General features: G+C 42.6%; 1 protein-coding gene across 1 annotated transcript; it reads left to right on the forward strand.

Annotated features, from left to right (window-relative positions):
- Positions 1–968: 968 nt before the first annotated feature.
- On the forward strand, positions 969–22,137 carry LOC149456935 (major histocompatibility complex class I-related protein 1-like). Its single transcript, XM_089684222.1, has 5 exons — positions 969–1,131; positions 7,418–7,675; positions 12,428–12,703; positions 13,762–14,037; positions 21,965–22,137. The coding sequence occupies exons 1-5, from the start codon at positions 969–971 to the stop codon at positions 22,135–22,137; spliced, it is 1,146 nt and encodes a 381-aa protein (XP_089540348.1).
- The last annotated feature ends 1,036 nt before the right edge of the window (positions 22,138–23,173 follow it).

Here is a 23,173-nt window from a genome sequence, read left to right on the forward strand (position 1 = left end):
ACCTATCACGGGACCACGCTTGAATTCACTGAGCTCCTGAGAGCGACCCATTCTTTCACAAATGTTTGTAGAAGCAGTCTGCATGCCTAGGTGATGATTTTATACACCTGTGACCATGGAGTTGATTGGAACACCTGAATCCAATGATTTGGAGGGCTGGCCCAATACTTTTGGCAATATAGTGTATATGAACTCAGGAGAACATATGATGTGTTCACATAGATTACTAAAGTTGTCCACATGTTACAATCTAATTTTATAATGATGTTGAATCACCTTTAGAGATGGCTGGAATAAGGCTCACCCAGGCAGAGCCACACAATAAAGATCACTGAAATGGGGAGGAAAGTAAGACTGCAAATTGCACAGACAGCAAAGTCTTTCAAACTCACCCTATCAAGTCAATGGGGCTGCACAGCAACCGCGAACCAAGTGCTTGGTTGACAGTGGCAGGGTATCAGTCCCAAAGAAAAAGGTATTCAGGAAGCAGCAGGATCGTCTCCTGAATGCCTGATAGTAGCTGCTTTGATGCCCTCTTAAAGTGACCCACCGCAGATTGCTTTTCAGAGACTATAAAAGTGAGCCTAAAAGTGAAATTGTCTCTTAAAGTGTAACTCCACTTTTGTTGAGAAAACAAATTCCCTTCTAGGTAATTTATGAGCATTGCAAGGATTTTACCCAACTTTGTAGCAGAGTTCTACCTGCTTCTGTTCTGAAGAGAAAGCGGTTAGTTCCCAGATGTCCTTGCAAAAAGCTGTACGGGCAAGCAAATATACTGAAAGGTCTGCAGGAGACCTGCATAGCATCAGCGATCAGGGTCTTGCAACAAAAAATATTAAATGCACATTTTATTACCTGCAAAAAAAAAGTGCATTTATTATTGTTTTAGCAAAAGGTGAACTTATCCTTTAAGGCCGACTGTTGACTGGTACACAGAGACACACCTTATTTGTTTGCCCAGGTATGAAATGGTCTTTGGATCTCTCCCCGTTCTGTCTGATGACAGGTCAGGACTGAGGATAGATTCTGTACAGACATCATCCAGTTCTGGACTGTCTTCTGCTGTGATGGGGACACGGCTTGTCTTCCTTGTCCTGATGGTCCTTACGTGGAGCTGTTCTGTTCATACTGGTAAGGCTGAGAAATGGAATGTGTCTGTGTTGTCTCTACTGATATAGAATACCATTTTTCAATGACAAATCAGCTCCTCTAATGGATAAAAGCACATCTAGTCCCATGTTGGTTTGGCCAATATTTGGGCCATGCTGCTTTCACCTTTTAAAGTAAATCCTTAGCAGGGACCAAACATTGCATGCCACCTTCATATTGTCCTGGTGCAGGGAAATACCTGACAAGCCAAGTTTGGCTCAGCACACCCTTTCCTACCCGCTGTCTGGGGGGAGCTTGGCGGGAGGATATTTAAAGAGTAACTCCACTTTTTTACATAGCTAGTCCGGTTGAAAAAGACACACATCTACCTAGCTCAACCATTAAAGGAAAAAAAAAAATTATACATACATAATTTTGCTTATTATTAATATTACAGATACTTATATAGCGCTGTCAATTTATGCAGCACTTTACATCTATATTGTACATTCACATCAGTCCCTTACCCTTAAGGGGTGTACAATCTAAAGTCCCTAACTTACATTCATACAGACACATACTAGGGACAATTTAGACAGGATCCAATTCCCCTACCAGCATGTCTTTGGAGTGTGGGAGGAAACTGGAGTACCCAGAGGAAACCCACGCAGGCACAGGGAGAACATGCAAACTGCAGGCAGGTGGTGCCATGGTTGAGATTTGAACCAATGACGCTAGTACTGCCAGGCGGAAGTGCTAACCATTTAGCCACTGTGCTGCCCAGCTTAGAAAAAAAAATTCCCCTCGGGGTGATCTATGTACATTGCAGGGATTTTAACCAACTTTGTTGCAAATTCCTTTTTGTTATTCTGAAGAAATAGCTGTTTGTCTGTGTCCATGTGCAGAGTGAATCTGTATGGGAGTAATTTTATAATTACCAATCAGCTGCTGCACTTGCAGGGCTCTAGTGAAGAAAGTGGTAGGGTCTGCATCCCCTTAGATGTTTCCCTTTTTGAAGTATCTCAACAAAAATGACATTTTTTGTTGCAGGGGATGCCCCAAATCTTACTTCTAGGAAAATCAGGGAGCCAATCACACAAGCAGAAACTTACATTTGAGGGGCGCTCTGTCTAGAATGCCTCCAAGTTGTCATATTGCATTGCATTTTACAGAACATTACAATGTGACTTGTGTAGAAATTTTGTATGCTATTATTATTTTTTTTTTTGGCTTTTTTTCCCCACAATAGTGGAGTTACTCTTTAAAGGAAGTTTCTTGGAAAATGGATCCACCTCTCACATCCCCATAGCAAATCCTAATGCTTTTTTTCTTCAAAGGACTAAAGGTGGGAATACACGATTAGAAAATCGTTCGTTCGTTGGTCGAAATCATGGACCACATTAACCAATCTAAAAAAATCATTCGCCGGGCAATACGTAGTGTTGACGTCTTCCGTAAAAGTGGAAGCGATGCGGTGTGCGTGTGACCTTGTAGCCACGCCCTTCCAGAACGAGCGATATACACAACAATGAACAACAATGAGTACAGTATAGTTTATTACATTCACTATATACATAAAAATATAATATGTATCATTCTTATTTCATGATCTCATTAGGCCAATCTACTTTTAACATTTGGATTTTTCGTTTGTGTTTACGAAGATTCCTTGGACATAAACATCCGGAATCATCTTCTGTTTCCGCTCATGCGTGATAGCGCTTGATAGATGTTTTTCATGCAACCGTTATACCAACGCATAGAAAATTAGTCATTCGTATGTGAAACGACAACATTTTTCACTGTTGTTCAACTGGATTTTTTCGTTCACAATATCGTTATCGATTAAAACATCCTGCTCATCAACTAAGAGAAAATCGTTCGATCAGTGTTTCCACAAAATTTTTCGTACGATTTTCTTATCGCGTGTACGGGGCATGAGAACTAAAGTCACTACAAAGACACATTTGAACTCATAGGGAATTGTCTTTTCTGGTAGAATTGCAGTGCCAGATTGTACCATTAGGTGACACTGTTGTTATTTTGGTACTAAAGGATATCTACAGCTAAACTGTTTTTTATTTTGGATGTAGTAAGAGAGGTTTAAAATCCTTGTCATTTTTGTCTTCCATCTGCATCTTAGGGAGATTTCCCTTCATTTCCTGTCATGCAGACGCAATAGGAGGTGAGAGGATATATATCAAATGTGAGGGAAATCCCCTCTTAGACCGATGTCATGGGCACATCTTCCCTATTAGAAAATTTGCAGCGCTAGTTACAATTTGAAACTAAGAAACCGGTCATACCTGTGCCAATTCAAGTGTACCTGAAATCACATCTAATGAATGTAATTGTCAGTGTCTTGACATGTGCGAATGGCTGCAGTACGATTTCTAAAATAGTTCTTGCATTACTTTTTCTGCAGTTTTGTTACGATTTCACATACTGTACATAGAATATAATGGAAATTGCACTGCAAACTGCAAGAAATTGTTGAAAATCTTCACATGTAACAATAAAGTCTTCCGAAATCGCACACAAATTCTAAATCTCAGCGGTGTGACTTGACGTACATTCATTTTGCAGTAAAGAGGACAAAATAAATAATTTTAGGCTATTTTTCTTTGTCATATTCTTCCCATGGATCAAAGTGAATCGGGAAAATAGCACATTATGGCCACTAGATGGATTTGATGACCATAAGAAATAAAAGCGTAAGAAATGACCATAAGAAATAAAAGCGTCCGTCTCCAGGACTTCTCCAGGGCTTCCCCCATCTTCTGGAACTCACTACCCCAATCCATCAGACTGTCACCTACCCTTCTCACCTTTAGGCGCACCCTGAAAACCCATCTCTTCAGAGAAGCCTACCCCGCCCTCACCTAACTGCTGATCTCCTCCGCTCTTCCCACCACTCCATCCCCCACAGCTATTTCCTCCCGTACCACTATCCCCTCCCTCCTAGATTGTAAGCTCCAAGGAGCAGGGCCCTCGAACCCCTCGTGTATTGTATTGTATTGTTACTGTACTCCCATTATAATGTACAGCGCTGAGCAATCTGTTGGCGCTATATAAATACTGTATAATAACTAGAAAAGCTACAATTTCTGGGGAAATTGTGTGAAGTGTTCTTGCCTCCACCAGTAGTCTACAACTGGAGTGGGCGGAGTAGCTTTTGTCACTCTGCTGCCTGCACACACACCTGGGTTCCTATGGCAACTCACTCTACAGCAAGGGCAGAAGAGAGTTTAAAAACAAACTGCTCCAACTTGCTCACTTCACTGGCAGTTGCCATCTTCAAACGATTGTAGTTTAAAAACTATAAATCCTACACCAAAGAGCTTTATATTGAGAGAATCACAAGACCCAGACCTACGTTTTGATGCATAGTATGTCTCTGAAATATTGAAAATTAAGGCACAGTCACAGTTTAGAAATTGCCCTTCAAATTTGAGGTGGCTAGAGTGGAGTTTCAATGAATGTCAATGGGCGGCGTGAGTTGCAAACAAATGGTCATATTGTGAAAACTATCAGGACTATGGCCTAGCCGTGGACATTTTTAGTGGCAGCAGGGATAGCTGAACATTTTGATATAAGATTTGTGTAGGTGGGCTTGAAAATGAGGGAGTGATGGCAGTTTAGAAATCATGTCCTGATTTTTCAGCTCACACTCTAACTTTTGTCAGCTCCCACTCTAGTTTTGAACATTCTGTCATTCATTCCTATGGGACCAATTTCACCACAAAAACGCCAATATTTCGTGAACCATTCGGCGAAACGTTCCACAAAGTAGTAGCACACCAATCGGGAACAATCCGCACGTTTCTGTATATTACTGTCTATGTAGTGTAAAAACTGTGGGAGGAGTTAGGGTGGTAAATTTGGTTATAATAATAATAATATATATGTGAGATAACAGTAAGTGGTCTGCCATGCAAGAACACCTAATAATACTAAGACCATCAGCTCCATCTAGTGGCCATAATAAGGTATTTTCCTTTTCACTCTACTGTTATGAAGAATATCATTTGACCTGGAGAGAAAATAGCCTAATAACATTTGCTTTTGTCCCCATTCGCACAGAGTGAATGTATTGTACTTGCAGTTTCATAGAATGAACAGTTCTGAATTTTTTTTTTAAGTACGCCCATAAGTAAGTAAATTAAAAGGTGGCCTTATTCCAATTGTTTTATGGCATACCTGCAGTAAGTTTGGTGAGTTTGCTATCCAATAGAAGCCTAAGTGCTGAACAGGTATTGTATGTGTGTGTGTATACTTTAGGGAAGATTTAGTCCTCATGCACACGGGACGTTTTTACAGCGGCTGTTTTTGGCTTTTGACATTTTTTTCTATAGCTAGTAAACTCCCCAGCATGTTATCCTATGTGTCCATACACACATAGACTGTAATCAACGTTTTTTGGCTGGAAAAAAAAACAGGACTAGTGGGTTTCTAGCGGAGTTTTTTAGCTGGAAAACCGATCTAACGATGAAAAATGCAGCAAAACGTAGTAAAACGCAGCAAACCGGCGTTTTCGTGCGTTTTTTTTTAACCACCAAAATTTTTTTGGTTAAAAAAAAGCGCACACACGGAAAAACATGGGAAAACTCTGCTAAACATGGCAAAATGGCACTGCACGCCAATGCAAAAACACTAAAAAGCCTGAAAAACTCACCTTTTTAACATGACTTTACACAGCTAACGTTATCAGCGATATCAAAACGTTCCGTGTGCATGAGGGCTTACTAAGGCTAGGTTCACATCTGTGTGGGTGGTGCCACACAAAAATCTGTGCAGCCGCACCACCGTGGAAGGGTGACCCGTGGAAGGGTGCCATTAGTTCTAATGGTTCCTGTGCGGGCTGCGTTTTCGGAAGAAGTGCAGGGACTTCTTCTCTGCGTGTCACCGGCACGGGAGTCCATTCAAATGAATGGGCTCTTGTGCCCACGCAATACGCGGCCCGCACAGCCGCATATATGTGAACTGGGGCTAAAACTGGATCACTCAGAATCTGGTACATGGTAGCCAATCAGCTTCTAACTTCCGCTTGTTCAATTAACCTCCCTGGCGGTATTCCCGAGTGTAGCTTGGGGTAAAGTTTCTGTACCAAAAGCTACACTCGGGCTTACCATGCGGCGCTACATAGGGAGTCCCTCCAGCACTTACCTTGTCCTTCGCTCCCACGATGCGTCCCCTGCAGCGTCCCCGGCCATCTTCTCCGGCTGATGCCGGCATCCAGCTTCTGTGTTCTGGTCCCTGTGACGTCGGGACGTATGGGCGCCGCTGGCGGCGGGAAATTTGAAAATTTAAAAAAAATGTCATTTTTTTCAAAACGAATTTTACATAGTAAAACATTACTGTATCAAACCATTTCACATACATTTTGTCCCGAGTGCTTTGTCCTGTCCCCTGTCTGCATTTTTACTGTTCTTTCTGCCTGGAAACTGAGAAACGTCCATGGCGTCCAAAAAGCGTCCCTTTAGGTCAAAATCAGTTTTAGACCAGCTAGAGAACAGTGATAGTAAATCAGAACCACTTGCAGAATTGAGTGATAATGATTCATGGGGAAATTCATCATCAGACACTGAAAACGATTCTGCGACTGAGCTCAGCAATGTGCGAACTTGGCGGTATATTTCAAATTTCAGTGTTTTCGGTTTGATTATATTATTGAATTAAATTTATAATTATTATATTATTATTTTTTATGATTATTTAATAAATTATAATTTATTATTTTGTGTTTCAAATTTTATCCTACCCGGGATGTTTAATAGACTCTTGTTCGGACAGATTTCAGTGAGTTATTCCTAAATATTACAGCCTACAATAAAAAAATGACATATTTCCATGCAAAATAATGGTACTGCTTTCAGCACCAAAAATCTGAAATAATCATACCGCCAGGGAGGTTAAGGTTTGGTAATAAATCCTGGAAGCTGATTGGTTTCTATGCAGAGCTGCACCAGATTTGTACTCTCCAGTTTTAGTGAATAACCACCAGTGTGTGTGTGTATACATAATATATACTGTGTGTGTGTATATATGTGATGCATGTGTGTATAAATATATATATATATGTATAGTGTATCTATGTATGTATATATATATATATATATATATATATATATATATAAAAAATATATTATATTATACAGTTGTGTGTTGTCATATACTTTTTAATATATTCTGCTGTTGCCTAAGCCAAACTAATAATGCCAAAGCAACTTTTTTTTTTTGGGCCAGGCAGGTATTAACAAAGGTCAGTATTGTTGACAACAATAAAGCTGATAAAATGATGATTCAGTTCTTTTTTTTTTCCCATCAGACAAACATACGCACGTCTTTTTCACAACAGTCCTTAGTAAGCCTTTGCCTGGTCTCCCCCTGTACTCCACATGCAGAGTACTGGATGATGTCACTCTATACTGGTACGACAGCCACAGCCGGCTACTGGAAATCCGAGCTCCGTGGTTCAGAAATGCCGGAGTCAACCTTTGGAGAATTAACCTCCATGAAATAAATTATCAGCTGACCATGCAAAGATATTTACAGTCTCTGACTAACAGACTGAACTTCAGTCAAGGTGAGTTAGAAATTGAAAACGTTTGATGCTAATTGTTGGAATACTATCTTCAATGTACTTTTGTTCAACAACTACGTCAGTATTCAGTAGAGATATATTTATAAACCAGTAGATGGCAGTGTTTATCAGTTTGTAGCTGCATCTATGGTATACTCTGTCTTTTCTCTATAAAAAAGTTCCTGTTTCTTGTTAGCAGATAAACACATGTGGACTGTGTACTGCTAGTTCTGTAGGGGAATATACAGAATCACTAACAAACTGCCATTCTCAAACATTAAGAATTGTGACGAGGTTTGATATAATTTGTTGGCTCCCACTTATCGTTTATCACACTTTCTTCTTCACCAGTCAGGGTTGCTATGATATTTTGATGGTTGATTAAGTTTGGATTTTTGGTATCTAAATAAATTGATAAATGCCGCTTTCTGCACTGATATACTTCCTTAGACCCAATCTGTCCAGACAGTATGATCACCTGCAGACTTGGCAACATCCACAGGCAGCTTAACTGTTTTTTTTTCATGGGTAAACTAGATGGAATTTTGTCTTTTTTCAGCCAGACTAACTATGTAACCATATGTAACTCTTCAATAAGACACAGAAGTTGAATCCAACGCAATTTTACTTCATCTGATTGCAGTACAGGGGATGTTTTTGTAGTCAAGTGTAGGAGGATAATGTGTTTCCAGAGCTCTCTCTCTCTGTGAAGTACTAACACTGACTGAAGGAACATGAAAGAAATAGGGAGGGTCTAGCTAGGGCTGAATCTACTAGCACTAAAAAAGAGGGGAAGACAGAGGGAAAAACATCACACAGTAAACAAGTTGCAGTGACCTAAAATCTCCAATAGATGTCAGCACACTACGTAACACAGAAAAATGACATGTTAGTGGGACAGAACAGGTAGATTGTGGGACTTCACGCAGATGAAGATCCAGAGTCAACCTTTATAGGAAACATCCAAGTGGCTTTAAGTGTAAATCTGGAACTGGGAATAATCTAAATAGATGTTGCAAATTTTGTGCTTTCTATAGTTCTTTAAATTTTTCTCAATTCCCTTATTTATTGAGAACAAGAGGGGCACACCTGAGATTTCCTAGAAGCCTTACAGCAAAGGGGACCAATATTTTTCTTCTGTTTATTTCAGGTACTTATATAGGGCTGTCAATGTACACAGCGCTTTACACACACACATATATATATTGTACATTGACATCAGTCCCTATCCCTCAAGGGATGTACAATCTAAGGTCCTTAACTCACATTCATACATACACACACTAGGGCCAATTTAGACAGGATACAATTAGCCTACCAGCATGTCTTTGCAGTGTGGGAGGAAACCAGAGTACCTGGAGGAAACCCACGCAGGCACAGGGAGAACATGCAAACTCCAGGCAGGTAGTGCTATGGCGGGGATTCAAATCAACGGCTCTATTACTGCCAGGCAGAAGTGCTAACTGTCTAAGCATGTTAACATGCTTACAAGGGAATACAGAAGGATGGATAGTAAAGTGATGCCCAGGACCTGTCTGTGTAACCTAGCAAGGGGGTCTGGATCTCAAGACTGGCCAAACAGATTTACAGATTATTAATCACTTGGCATAATGGCTAAATCGTTAATAATCTGTAAATCCGTTTGGCCAGTCATGAGATCCAGACCCCCTTGCTAGGTTACACAGACAGGTCCTGGGCATCACTTTACTATCCATCCTTCTGTATTCCCTTGTAAGCATGTTAACAGTGTTAGACTGACAGTACTAAAAATTGCAAAGAACCCCTAATGCCTCAGGTTGCTGGCCCCTCAACTCCCAGTTTGTGAATACCATGCAGGGCATTACTAAGAAAGATTTAGGTTCTATAACACTATTATATTCTATAATTTTACTATCCTATTCTTTACTATGCTATATTATTTTATACTTATACTAGTTGAATGTAAACAATACATTAAAGTTGAATTCCAGTTAAAAATGAGAGTCTACCCTTGGTTGGTATGTACAATAACTGAAACGTTTACATTGTGCATGATTGCATTTTCTGAGTGTCTGATTAGAAACAAAAGACTAATCAAGACAAACGGCAATCCTCCTGATCTTCACCTACAATGGAGTCTGTGCAGCTGAATGTGGCTGCTGACAGGTGCTTCCTGGAACCTGGTGTCTGTGTGTGAGCACAGCTCTGAGCAGCCCCGCCCCTATCCCACCTCTCTCCACCCTTGTCCCACCTGGCTCCACCCTTGTCCCACCTGGCTCCACCCCCATCCTGCATGGCTCCACCCCGATGCACGATGGGGGTGGAGCCATTCATGAGAGTTCTACATGGCATGTGCTTCAGCTACTCCTATCTTTCTAGCCTTGCAAGAAGGATGGGGAGCTGTAAGAGTGCCTCTAATCCCTCTAATAAAACATCTTTACATGTTTTACATACATCATTGCACTAGTACTGCATGGAGGTAATTGAAAGCAAGCCTTTCCTTCCAATTTAAAACACAGAAGTTTAATCCAATTCAGTTTTACTTATAATTAGCCTCAACAGACAGGGGAGCTTGGTTATACCATTAACAAATACAAAAATAACAAGCTGTAGTAACACTGAATTGGCATTAGATGGCAGCACTGAGACATTAATTCATACATAATGAAATCCAATGCCACAGTACTTGGCACATACTGTAAGTGTTCCAGAACAATATAAGCAGAATGAACTTCGGCTTTAAAGACTAAATTTCCCTTTTGTAAGAAAAAAGATACATTTTACAGGTAAAATATAATGTGCTACCTGTCCACATTTCTGTATGGGCAAACAGTTACTGAGCTGCAGGAAGTGTCTATGAACTGTGAGAGCACTGATGAGCGCCCTTGTAGTTCATTCAGAACTATAAGCCATCTGCTGCAGTAGAAGATGGGACCTGCAGTTCATTCATTCACAGGTTGCTGTGAATGAATGACACAGCTGTGAGGATGAAGCCCTGCACAGCTGTACATTTTTTATAAAGTGATAGTCGGTGCTGGGAAAAGAACCCCTGCCTGCTGCCATAGTGAAGGGGGGTAACAGGTATATATGGGTGTAAAATGTAACATGTTACTAAAGATCTCCTAGATTGTAAGGTCTAACGAGCAGGGCCCTCTTGTTACATAGTTAGTTAGTCTGGCTGAAAAAAGACAAGAGTCCATTCAGCTCAACCATAAAAAAAAAAGTTATAATCCTATACCCACAGTTGATTCAGAGAAAGGCAAAAAAAAAAACCCAGCAAAGCATGATCCAATTTGGTCCTGCAGGGAAAAAAGTTCCTTCCTGATCCCCCGAGAGGCAATCGGATATTCCCTGGATCAACTTTACCTATAAATGTTATATCCAGTTATATTCTGTGTATCTAAGAAACAATCCAGGCCTTTTTTACAGCAATCCACTGAGCTGAGCCAGAACCAACTCTTGAGGGAGTCTATTCCACATTTTCACAGCTCTTACTGTGAAGATACCTTTCCGTATTTAGAGAATAAATTTCTTTTCCTCCAGACGTAAAGAGTGCCCCCTTGTCCTCTGTGATGACCTCAGGGTGAATAGCTCTACACCGAGTTCACTATATGAACCACTGATGTATTTATACATGGAGATCATATCCCCCTTATGTATTATACATGGAGATCATATCCCCCCTTATGTATTATACATGGAGATCATATCCCCCTTATGTATTATACATGGAGATCATACCCCCCTTATGTATTATATATGGTGATCATATCCCCCCCTTATGTATTTATACATGGTGATCATACCCCCCCTTATGTATTATACATGGAGATCATATCCCCCCTTATGTATTATATATGGTGATCATATCCACCCTTATGTATTATACATGGAGATCATATCCCCCCTTATGTATTATACATGGAGATCATATCCCCCCTTATGTATTATACATGGAGATCATATCCCCCCTTATGTATTATACATGGAGATCATATCCCCCCTTATGTATTATACATGGAGATCATATCCCCCCTTAATCTCCTCTTCTCAAGAGAGAATAAATTCAGTTCCTCTAATCTTTCCTCATAGCTGAGCTCCTCCATGCCTCTTATCAGTTTAGTTGCCCTGCTCTGTACTTTCTCCAGTTCCCCAATGTTCTTTTTGTGAATTGGTGCCCAAAACTGAGCTGCATATTCCAGATGAGGTCTTACTAATGATTTGTACCGGGGGGGGAAATGATATATCTCTCTCTCTGGAGTCTATACCTCTTTTAATACAAGAGAGGATTTTGCTCGCTTTAGAAACCGCAGCTTGGCATTGCATGCCATTATTAAGCTTGTGATCTACCAAAAATCCCAGATCTTTCTCCACCATTGAATCCCCCAGTTCTACCCCCCCCCCCCCCAGTATGTATGATGCATGCATATTCTTAGCCCCCAAGAATAGACCCCATTTATCAACATTAAACCTCATTTGCCACATAGTTACCCAATTACACAGAGCATTGAGGTCGGCTTGTAAGTTGGAGACATCCTGTAAGGACGTTATTCCACTGCACAGCTTGGTGTTGTACCAAATTATATTATAATTGTAATGTCTACCTTCATTTTGTAAAGCGATGTGCAAACTGTTGGCGCTATATAGATCCTGTGTAATAATAATATTAAAGATGAACGTATCCTTTAGGTTCTAGAAATGTTTTAGTAGTTATTATTTTGGAATGGATCCACATAGGAGTAATAGCAGATGACCTCTTTTTGTTTCCTTCCACAGAAGATGATATACTTCAGAAGAAGGAGGGCTGTACACTTTATGACAATGGAACAGTAGAGGCATTCTTAAGTGAAGCCTATAATGGGAAACTATTTGCCCATTTCGACTTAGAAACTGCAGTTTGGGAAACTGAAATCCCCGAGGCTCAGATCTTTGTAGAATCCCTGAATTCCAACAGGACAGTGAATGAAGATGTTAAAAAGGAAATAATGGACACATGTATGTCATATATCGGGTGGCTGAAGTCTCTAAAAAATGGCACATTAAGCAAGAAAGGTGAGGTTTTCACAATTGGGTAATAGTGGTATTATTGGTGTGGTCTTAAAGTGGAGCTGCAATCACACTGTAAAAAAATAAGTCAGCAGCTACAAAAACAGCAGCTGCTGACTTTTAAAAAACAGCATTCATCTGTCCCACGATCCCATGGTGTCCTCCCTGCAGCTCGTTTCACCGGCCGTCCTGTGTTCCAGGAGCCGGCATCTTCAGTGTGGGCACCCAGCTGTGACAACTTGCGGCTTCACAGCTGGGTGCCCACTGAGCATGCGCAAGTAGGGCTGCACTTCCTGAATGGCCCCGTAGTCTTCTGGAGCTGTCACGTGTCCCAGAAGACTACAAGGAGGGAGGATAGGAGGACGACTTCCGTTTCCGATCGCCTAGGCGATCACAGCAGAAGTGTGAGTGGGTACCTGTCAATTTTGGGTAACTGCTCCCCAAAGGTGCTAATCCTTATTGAGGACCGAGTGTCCAATCTTTAAAGCGGAACTTCCCCTTTTGGGTGGAACTCCGCTTTAAGGCTACTTTCACACTGATCTGCCGCCAAAACGCACAGGCATTTTTATTGTGCTTTTGCTGCGATTTCTGAGCATTTTTAAAGGACACGTGACTTAAACTGCATCAAAAATGCTTCTCAGATGCATTTTTGAGGTGCTTTTCAGGCGTTTTCCATTGATTTCAATGGGAAGAGACATTTTTAGGGCATTTTTTTTTAACTCCCCAAACACGCCCCAAAGATGCTGCAAGCAGGAATTTTTGCCCCACACCGCAAGCACAACACCTCAATGAGAAAACAAGTTCTGTCTCCTAGCAGGCACTCTTTCCTTCATTGAAACACAGAGGAGATCACTAATAAGGAGACACAGCTTCTACTCATTTACTTATTTGTGTAAATGTCATATTTAGCTACTGAACTTTGTAAATAAACGTTTTTACAAGGGCTGGTTGAAAGACACCAGAAAACACAAAAAGCTCCCCCTACTGGTAAATATGTACACACCAATGTGTATTCCCTGTTACATATTTATAACTTGTCTGACACTACACCCAATGTATTACAGAGAAGCCAACCGTAAGAGTCACAAGGGGACCTATATCCAGTGATATTGTCATGCTATCTTGCAAGGCTTATGGTCATTACCCCAAAGACATCTCCTTGAAGTGGTGGAGAAATGGTCAGCAGATACCAGAGGAGGAGATACAGAGAATGACTTTGCCATTCCCCGACCAAACCTATTTGTCCTTATCAACTCTTAATATAACACCAATTAACGAGGATCTATATACTTGTGAGGTCAACCACAGCAGTCTGAAAGTGGTGATGAGACAGCATTGGAGTAAGTACATCTCTGTGATTTGTGGTAAGAGTGATAGGACATATTTCCGTTTCGCTGCATCCAGAAGCTATATAAACCTTCAGGGATGTTTTTTTTTAATTCCTTAAGGCTTTTGGAGTCATCTAAAAGTTTTGTAGCTTGAAGCTTTGAAATGCTCAACGTCAAAAATTCCATGGTCTTCAGTTGTGCCTGTTCACACTTGAGTGCAGGGGCGGACTGACCATTTGGAAACTCGGGCACTCCCCGAGAGCCTGGGGTCAGTAGGGGGCCCCATGAGATGCCCCTGGTACCTTTTTCATAGGCTTTTTTGAGTTTGGGCAAGGACACAGGGGCCCCATGATCCCCTATTGCCCGGGGGCCCCATGAGTTGTCAGTCCGCCCCTGCTTGAGTGTAGTGTTGCTTGAAGCTTGTAGTTCAAATAAGTATATGAGCTTCTTTTGAGTTACAAGCTTCAAGCAATTTTGATCCCAATAGAGTTCACTTGAAAAACACATGAACATGTGCAGAAACACACATTATGTTTTGTTTTCCCTAGTAACAAGCTTTCCATGAGCTAACAAAAGTTTAAAAATGTTCAAGTTTAAAAAAAATGGGCAAAACCTGATACCAATGATGTGATACTATTCCACCAACTAATACTACCAATGGGGCACTAGTCCAACCACTGATACCAATGATGAGGTAATAATACTTCAATTGACACAAACGATGGGGCACTATTCCTCCCATTGACTCCAATAATGGGGCACTACTCCTCCCACTGACTCCACTGATAAGGGCACTATTCCTTCCGTTGACTCCAATGATGGGGCACTACTCCTCCCACTGACTCCACTGATGGAGCACTACTTGTCCCACTGACTCCACTGATGGGGCACTATCCCTCCCGTGGACTCCAATGATGGGGCACTACTCCTTCCACTGACTCCACTGATGGAGCACTACTTGTCCCACTGACTCCACTGACTGGGCACTATTCCTCCCGTTGACTCCACTGATGGAGCACTACTCATCCCAATGACTCCACTGATGGGGCACTATTCCTCCTGTTGACTCCACTGATGGGGCACTACTCCTCCCACTGACTCCAATGATGGGGCACTATTCCTCCCACTGACTGCATTGATGGGGCACTATTCCTCCCACTGACTGCACTGATGAGGCACTATTCCTCCCATTGACTCCAATGATGGGGCACTATTCCTCCCATTGAATCAAATGATGGGGCACTATTCCTCCCATTGACTCAAATGATGGGGCACTATTTCTTCCACCGATACCAATTATGGGCATTAAGGCTCTCACTGACACCAATGATGGGGAATTATTCCTCCTATTGACACTAATGATGGGGCACTATTCCTCCAACTGACACCAATAATGGGACATTGTTCCTACCAATGATACCAACACTTGGGCTATATTCCCCCAAATGACACCAATGATGGGGCATTGTCATGGAGCATGACAATGATGAAGAACTATTTCACCCACTAATACCAATGATGGGGCACTAGTCCTTCTATTGACACCAATCCACTGACTATGGATACTAACGATAGAGAACTGTTCCTCCAACTGACAACAATGATAGGGCATTATTCCACCTATTGACACCAACAATGGGGCACTATTCCTCCTCCCAATAATCACAGGCTGTAGGCCAATTTTTACTTCCACTGCTCCCCATCCCTGGGATGTTTTTACTCTCAATGACTATAGTCCACCCCCCTAAATTCTAAAGGACAGTGAACTGGCCATTTGTTTAGAAAATTGGAAGACCCCTGTTCTAATTTTTCCCCACAAATAAAAAAAAATGTTGAGAGTTCCACTTTAAATGTAAACTATAACCCAAGCATGTGCCACATTGTTTTCTCTTCAATAAAATCTTTGATAAATGTAAGCTATAGTTCATGAAATGCACAGAATATGGTCATGTATTATTCCACATTGGTTTTATACAGATCCATTGTGCAAAAAAAGAAGAAAATGCAATTCTGCAAATTTTCACAACAGTGGAGCACTACACCCCCTCCTGTAGCTGGAAATACTTTTGGTGTGTTATTCTAGATCAGTGGTCTCCAAACTGTGGCCCTGGGGCCAAATGTGGCCCTTCTCTTGCTTTTATCCAGCTCTTGGCACATTATTACCCACCCACTGTCAGAAACAGTGGGGCATAGTTCCTGCCACTAACACTGACACTGAGGCACTATTCCTCCCACTGTCATCAACGATGGGGCACAATTCCTCCCACTGACACCAACAATGAGGCACTATTACAACCACTGACACAGACAATGGGGTACTAATCCTCCCACACACTGATGATGGGGCACTAATCCTCCTACCTACACTAATGGAGCACTATTCCTCACACTGAAAATGGGGCATTATTCCTCCCACGACACCAACAATGGGAGCACTATTCCTCCCACGACATCAACGACGGAGCACTATATTCCTCCCAACGACAGGGCACTATTCCTCCCACCGACTCTGACAATGGGTGTCACGGATCCAGGTATGACCAGAGATGTGTGGACTGACACAGGGAACAGCAGGCTTCAGGAATGATATAATAATAATATAATTTATTAAGAGCAGCACAAATATACAAAACGCACAGTAAACAAAAACCAAACCTTCAACTAATATCAATATGTACAGGAACACAGGCGTAGTCAGGGATGGAGAGGTGGAGTGGTCAGGCAGGTCGGGTCAGGAACAATCAGGCAAATCTGGCACAGAGGGGCAAGCAAACGGACGGTCAAAAAGGAGAGCCGGGTCAGAACCTTCAGAGTTCAGTCGTGGTCAGAAACGAGCAGAAGAGTCAAGCAGGTAGAAGACAGGATACAAGTTCAGAACAACAAGGGCTCATGGGAAAACACCAAGGCACTGATTGCAGGCCTGATACTGCTTAAATACACCTCCTGCAATCAGCCTCAGGTGATGGCTTGATTGCAGGAGTAAGATCTTGGCTGCTGAAAAGCGCCCGCTGGCCAGCACTGGTACTGCAACCCACACAGCAGGTGAGCCCCAGCACCACCAGCGGTGAGTCCTTTCCTGACAACGGGGCACTGTTCCTCCCACCGACACTGACGACGGGGCACTGTTCCTCCCACTGACGACGGGGCACTAATTGTCCCACCGACACACATGACGGGGCACTGTTCCTCCCACTGACACTGACAACGGGGCACTGTTCCTCCCACCGACACTGACGATGGGGCACTATTCCTCCCACTGACGCTGACGACGGGGCACTATTCGTCCCACCGACACCGATGACGGGGCACTGTTCCTCACAGCAATGACGGGGCACTATTCCTCCCACTGACACTGATGACGGGGCACTGTTCCTCCCACCGACATTGGCGGCAGGGCACTGTTCCTCCCACCGACACTGACGACGGGGCACTGTTCCTCCCACCGACACTGATGACAGGGAACTGTTCCTCCCACCGACACTGACGACGGGGCACTGTTCCTCCCACCGACACTGACGACAGGACACTATTCCTCACACTGACACTGATGACGGGTAACTGTTCCTTCCACCGACACTGTAGATGGGGCACTGTTCCTCACACTAACACTGACGATGGGGCACTGTTCCTCACACTGACACTGACGACGGGGCACTGTTCCTCCCACCGACACTGACGACGGGGCACTGTTCCTCACACTGACACTGATGATGGGGAACTGTTCCTCCCACCGACACTGACCACGGAGCACTGTTCCTCCCACCAACGCTGACGACGGGGCACTGTTCCTCACACCGACGGGGCACTGTTCCTTCCACCGACACCAACGATGAGGCACTGTTCCTTCCACTGACAAGGCACTGTTCCTTCCACCGACGAGGCACTGTTCCTTCCACCGACGAGGCACTGTTCCTTCCACCGACGAGGCACTGTTCCTTCCACCGACGAGGCACCGTTCCTTCCACTGACCCCAAGACATTTTCTACTCCCACTGGCCTCAGTCCAGCCCTCCTAAAGTTTGAAGGACAGTAAATTGGCCCTTCATTTAGAAAGTTTAGAGACCCCTGTTCTAGAAGGAAGGGATTACACATAAGGGTGCAATCTAATCTGTACAGAACAGAGCACACAGTGTACCTTGCATGACAAGTGGTATTAAAGTAGATATGAACCCAATTACAAAAATGTCAAATAAGCTTCCATGTTAATGTGATTTAAAAACAATTTTTCAAAATATTCAAATATGCACATAAACCTGCCATAAAGGAATTTCCTGTTATGGGGTGACAACGTTCTGTCTTTGTCTACCAATTGCGCACCTGTGTTGTCATCCCATCACATGGGCTTCCAATGGAGATTACAAGTGACCTTTTCAATGCACATTAGACAGAAATGGTCCATTGTTGTCACCTTCAGAAACCCCCATTTGAGAAGTTCCATACAGCCAACTAAATGTGATTCAGTTTGGTTGAACAGTCATTTTAATTGTAATTTATTTTATTCTGTGCAGAACCAGTTCAGCAGACTCTGCATTCACTCTCACAAGATGCTGGTGGCCTCTCTTTTGGGATAGTCATCGTCCTTTCGCTCACCGCTGTGTGTTTGCTGTCTATCACAGTCCTCGGGCTTGTAGCGCTTGACAAAAAGAGGTACAGAGAACCGCAGACTCAGGGCAGCTTCAAGCTGTTGCACATACGATACACATTATACCACACGTTATGACATGTGTTTAAGGCACGCTCACCCCAATGTATGTCATATGGGCATGGCAATGTATTGACATCCATTCTGAATGGGGCACCAACACACATATTCAGTGTTACAGCTGAACTCCTGACTGATATAATAGACACAAATGAATGCAGCTCTATATTCAGCAATAAATCATATACCTACCTGAATTTTGCTTGGTATCAGCCTCTTGCAATTTCCTGTACAGCAGAGCTCAGACTTGGAGAGGGAGAAGCAGCACAAGAACCCATCAGATATGCTGCAGTACACATGTGCAAAAAAAAAAGAACACGTTGATAGAAGGAGAGAGCAGAGTGACAGACAGAAGAGCACATCAGTGTGCTTCTATTCCTTCACTGCCCACTCACAGGCTGGGGGGAGAGACAGACCTGTAAATGTTATTTATCTACAACATAAGAAAAAATCAGGTCTCCTCCTCTGGCTGTGCTGTGTGGCAGAGCTGTGTAAATCTCAGGCTTGCATGTAAAGAAATAAAATGATTGCAGTGCTACTTGTTATGTAAAACTGAGTGTGCATTTGCATAGAGTGAATCAAGAAAATACCCCATTATGGCCACTAGATGGGGCTAGATATCAAAGGAAACAAACACTTATTTACTTTGAAAATCAGCTACATCTAGTGGACACAGTGTGGTATTTTCCCAAAGTACACATTTTTTTAATGAATGAAAAACATTCAAGCTAGAGGGAAAATAGCTTAAAAATTGTTTTTGCTCCTATTTGCACAGAATGAATGTACATGCATTTTCACTGGATGAATAACTTCTTATATTTTTTTTATAAATACACCTTTATGCATCATGCATCATTTATGTAAACACGTTAAAAAAAAAATAAAATAGGGGTCATTCTTTTTTTCTGTTTTTTTTTTATTTTTTCAGACGCTTCATTGGCCTGGATGACTCTCACAATCCTTCAGTTTTTTTAATCACGATGAAGAAATTCGATCCATTTGACCCATCACCAAACCCTCCAATCAATGTTATAACTATCAGCAATGTGTAAGTGTAATCTATGATTTGTCTGTTTTAATGAGTTCTTATATATTTTGTATTCAATATTCATAGTTTCGTGTCTGGTGACGTCACAACAGACCTATCAGCCAATTGGACCAGGCAGTGAGAGTTTATTGCAGAAGGTCTGGGATATAGGAGATCGATAAAAGTTGGTAAAGCGTTAGTGTGGTCATGACCTTCTGGCAACACTTTAGCCTTGTTTAGTGAATTGTTTGTATTACATAAAGTGGTTCTAAACCTCAGACATGAAATATGAACAAAGCATATCCCCCTATAGTGTGTACTAATAGTCAATTAAGAGCACTAAGTGTCATTTCTGTCTGCTGCCTCATTCCTCTGCTATAAGAATGTGTCCCTCTGACTAGTTTTCCTGACACCAAGAGAAAAATGGTGACAGGGGAGGGACTTCCAGCTGATTGACACCCTCAGCTCTGTTCCTATGTGCTGTGTGAAGGGGGGGGGGTGGGTGTATCTCTTCCCTCCAATCTGCTCTCAGAGCTCTCCTCACTAAGCTCTGTGGTGTGTAACTTCAGCTCTCTGCCCCTCTTCCTGAACTCTCAGACAAGCATTATAAATTCAGCATTTTGAAAAGCTGTAGAAAAGAGAAGACAACAGATAAACAGGTACAATGTATGTAGGAGGATTGGTTATATCTTTGTGTATCACCTGAGGCTAGTCGTTTTACTGGATATTTGTAAGAGTTTATAATCACTTTAAGTGCCAATCTTTAAAGGAAAATTTCACTTTTAGGCCCTTTAAATGCACCTCTAATTCCCCTAAGATGCAGCCACCCCCCTAAATGCTGGGAGTTGGTATGGTCCAGCCATAGGAATAAATCAACTAAGTGGTGGGCATGCGCAGTAGGAACTTGGCACAGCCAGGATTTTTTTTTGCAAAGGCCAGGTAGTGCCAGATATAGCTGCACAGGGCTACAGATACTCATTTAAGCAGGTGGCTGCAACTGAGGGGATTGATCATTTAAAGAAACCCTTTTCATTTTAACATAAAAATATATGTGCATTCTATTCATATTATTTACCCGTGAAATCCTCCCGTGTAGACATCCAAAAGTCCCGAGACTGCTGCTGGGCGCTGCCATCTTGGATGTGATGTCAGGAGCCCCAGAATACTTAGAGCTGTCACTCAAGTGACACTCTACACTCAGCAGCCACTTTATTAGGTACACCTTGCTAGTGCCAAGAAAATATCCCCCGCACCATTACACTATCACCACCATCAGCCTGAACTGTTGATACAATGCAGGGTGGATCCATGCTTTCATATTGTTTATGCCAAATTCTGACCCGACCATCTTCAACCAGTCTGCCCATCTGACCTCTGACATCAACAAGGCATTTTCGTCCACACAACTGCCACTCACTGGCTATTTTCTCTTTTTCGGACCATTCTCTGTAAACCCTAGAGATGGTTGTGTGTGAAAATCCCAGTAGAGCAGCAGTTTTTGAAATACTCAGACCAGCCCGCCTGGCACCAACAACCATGCCACCTGCAAAGTTACTTAAATCCCCTTTCTTCCCCATTCTGATGCTCCTCAGTTTGAAATTCAGCAAGTCGTCTTCACCATGTCTAGATGCCTAAATGCATTGAGTTGCTGCCATGTGATTGGCTGATTAGCAATTTGTGCTACCAAGCAATTGAACAGGTGTACCTAATATAGTGGCTGTGAGTGTATATTATTCCTCTTCACTCCTCCCCCCCAACAGCTGCATAAAAGGAAGGTGGGGGGGGGGGCAGAGGAGCTGGGACAGCAGAGACAGTCATTAAACACCCCCCAGAAGAGGGGAGGGCTATGATGTGCAGAGGGGGGGGGGATGGCTCTTCCTGGAGTAGTTAACTTTCTACCAACTTCAGAGGTACATTGCAAGTAAATAAAAAAAAATTTATGAAAAGAAAAAAAAACACAAGTATACCTGACTTGTCTGTGCGTTTACTAGCCATTTTCAAAGTTAGTGACAGGGTCTCTTTAGGAATAGCAACCCATTGACTTCTGTACTGAGTTCAGCAAAGTGAACACTGAGCTGGAATGAGCCACCTAGAGACTGATTTGTGTTTAATCAGAAAGATACAAGCGCGAAGAATGCAGAACAGTAAAAAGCAATCACTGTGTAGTAGTACTCAGTATGAAGTCGATTAATTCTCTGTTTTCTACAACAGATACGCTGATCCCACCTCCAGGACAACAGAACCTGCACCCGAATCTTATTACCAGCAGCACAGAAGGAGCCCCTCACCATAGGGAGCTCAGTGTATGCCTCTGTCTATTAAAGGAGAGCATTGATGGTGCACCATATACTGTAAATAGCAAAAGCATCTCCAGTTATAATTGAGAAGCTTCATTGATCAGTACAGTTATCGATTCAGAACATTAAAACTGAACATCCGCTGCTCTAAAGCACAGTTAACATAATTAACTTTTTTTTATCTGCCAAAGGCTTTGTAACTCTGTGCAGCCAGTTGTGTGATCCAGGTAGAGAACACAGTAAGATCCAAGACATCTACTGCAAATACACAGGTTGGTTAAGGCACACGCATGACTGTTGATTGGTTGATGAAGCAGCAAAAGCGCACTGATGAAGTCCTCCCTCTTACTCCTTCTATCAACATGTTCCCTTTTAACCCATTTCCAGGACATGATGTAGACAGGCACATACATTTGAGGCAAGGCCCATGTGCAGAGGCACACTTACACTGGATTGGCTGCACAGACACTTAGGGCTGGTAAGACCAGATGCAGTTCAGTGTGTTTTAAACCTTCATTAAGTGCTATTTCACACCAGGAATCACACAGGAACCTGATGTTTCTGTGTGATTTGCGTGCAGTGCATTTTCAGCCTATTCAATTTAATGATCTGAAATTGTACCGCGCCTTACCAAAGGTAGACAATGCACTACTTTACAGAATGCACTGCAACCAGATTTCATGCTACTTCTGTACTGTGCAATCTGGTGCAGGGTAACGCACTGTGTTTGAGGTGTCATAAGCATTGCCTCGACACCCACTGCAGATCGCAAGGGCAGTGCATTTTGAGCGCAGTGCAGGAAAGTGCATGGAACGCAGGTTTCCCACACTGCATTTGGGTGCTAACCGGCCTCAACAGCGCACTCACAGGGTTTTCCAATGGTCCTAGTTCACACCAGTGCACAGTGTTGTATTTTGATTTTGTGCTGCCCTAGGCAAGACTAAAATTGGGCACCCCTTCATCAAGATTTGTCCCACTCCTTCCTCTTTAAGATCCACCCCTTAATCTGTAAACTCCACCCCTTCTTGTTTAGGCCCCACCTCTTCCTGTTAGAGCTCCACCTCAGGAGATGGTCAGGGACTGCAGACCTACTACAGGAGATGGTCAGAGACTGCAAGCATAT

Source organism: Staurois parvus, unplaced genomic scaffold (genome assembly GCF_062004578.1).
Source record: "Staurois parvus isolate SC_StPar_1 unplaced genomic scaffold, SC_StPar_1.0 ptg000340l, whole genome shotgun sequence".
In the NCBI taxonomy this organism is placed as follows: domain Eukaryota; kingdom Metazoa; phylum Chordata; class Amphibia; order Anura; family Ranidae; genus Staurois; species Staurois parvus.

Excerpts from the sequence above, each read along its gene's own strand:
- LOC149456935 (XM_089684222.1), top strand. The coding sequence starts at position 969 with ATGGTCTTTGGATCTCTCCCCGTTCTGTCTGATGACAGGTCAGGACTG. Across the intron at positions 7,676-12,427 it reads CAGACTGAACTTCAGTCAAG|AAGATGATATACTTCAGAAG; the intron begins GTGAGTTAGAAA and ends TTCCTTCCACAG. Across the intron at positions 12,704-13,761 it reads TGGCACATTAAGCAAGAAAG|AGAAGCCAACCGTAAGAGTC; the intron begins GTGAGGTTTTCA and ends AATGTATTACAG.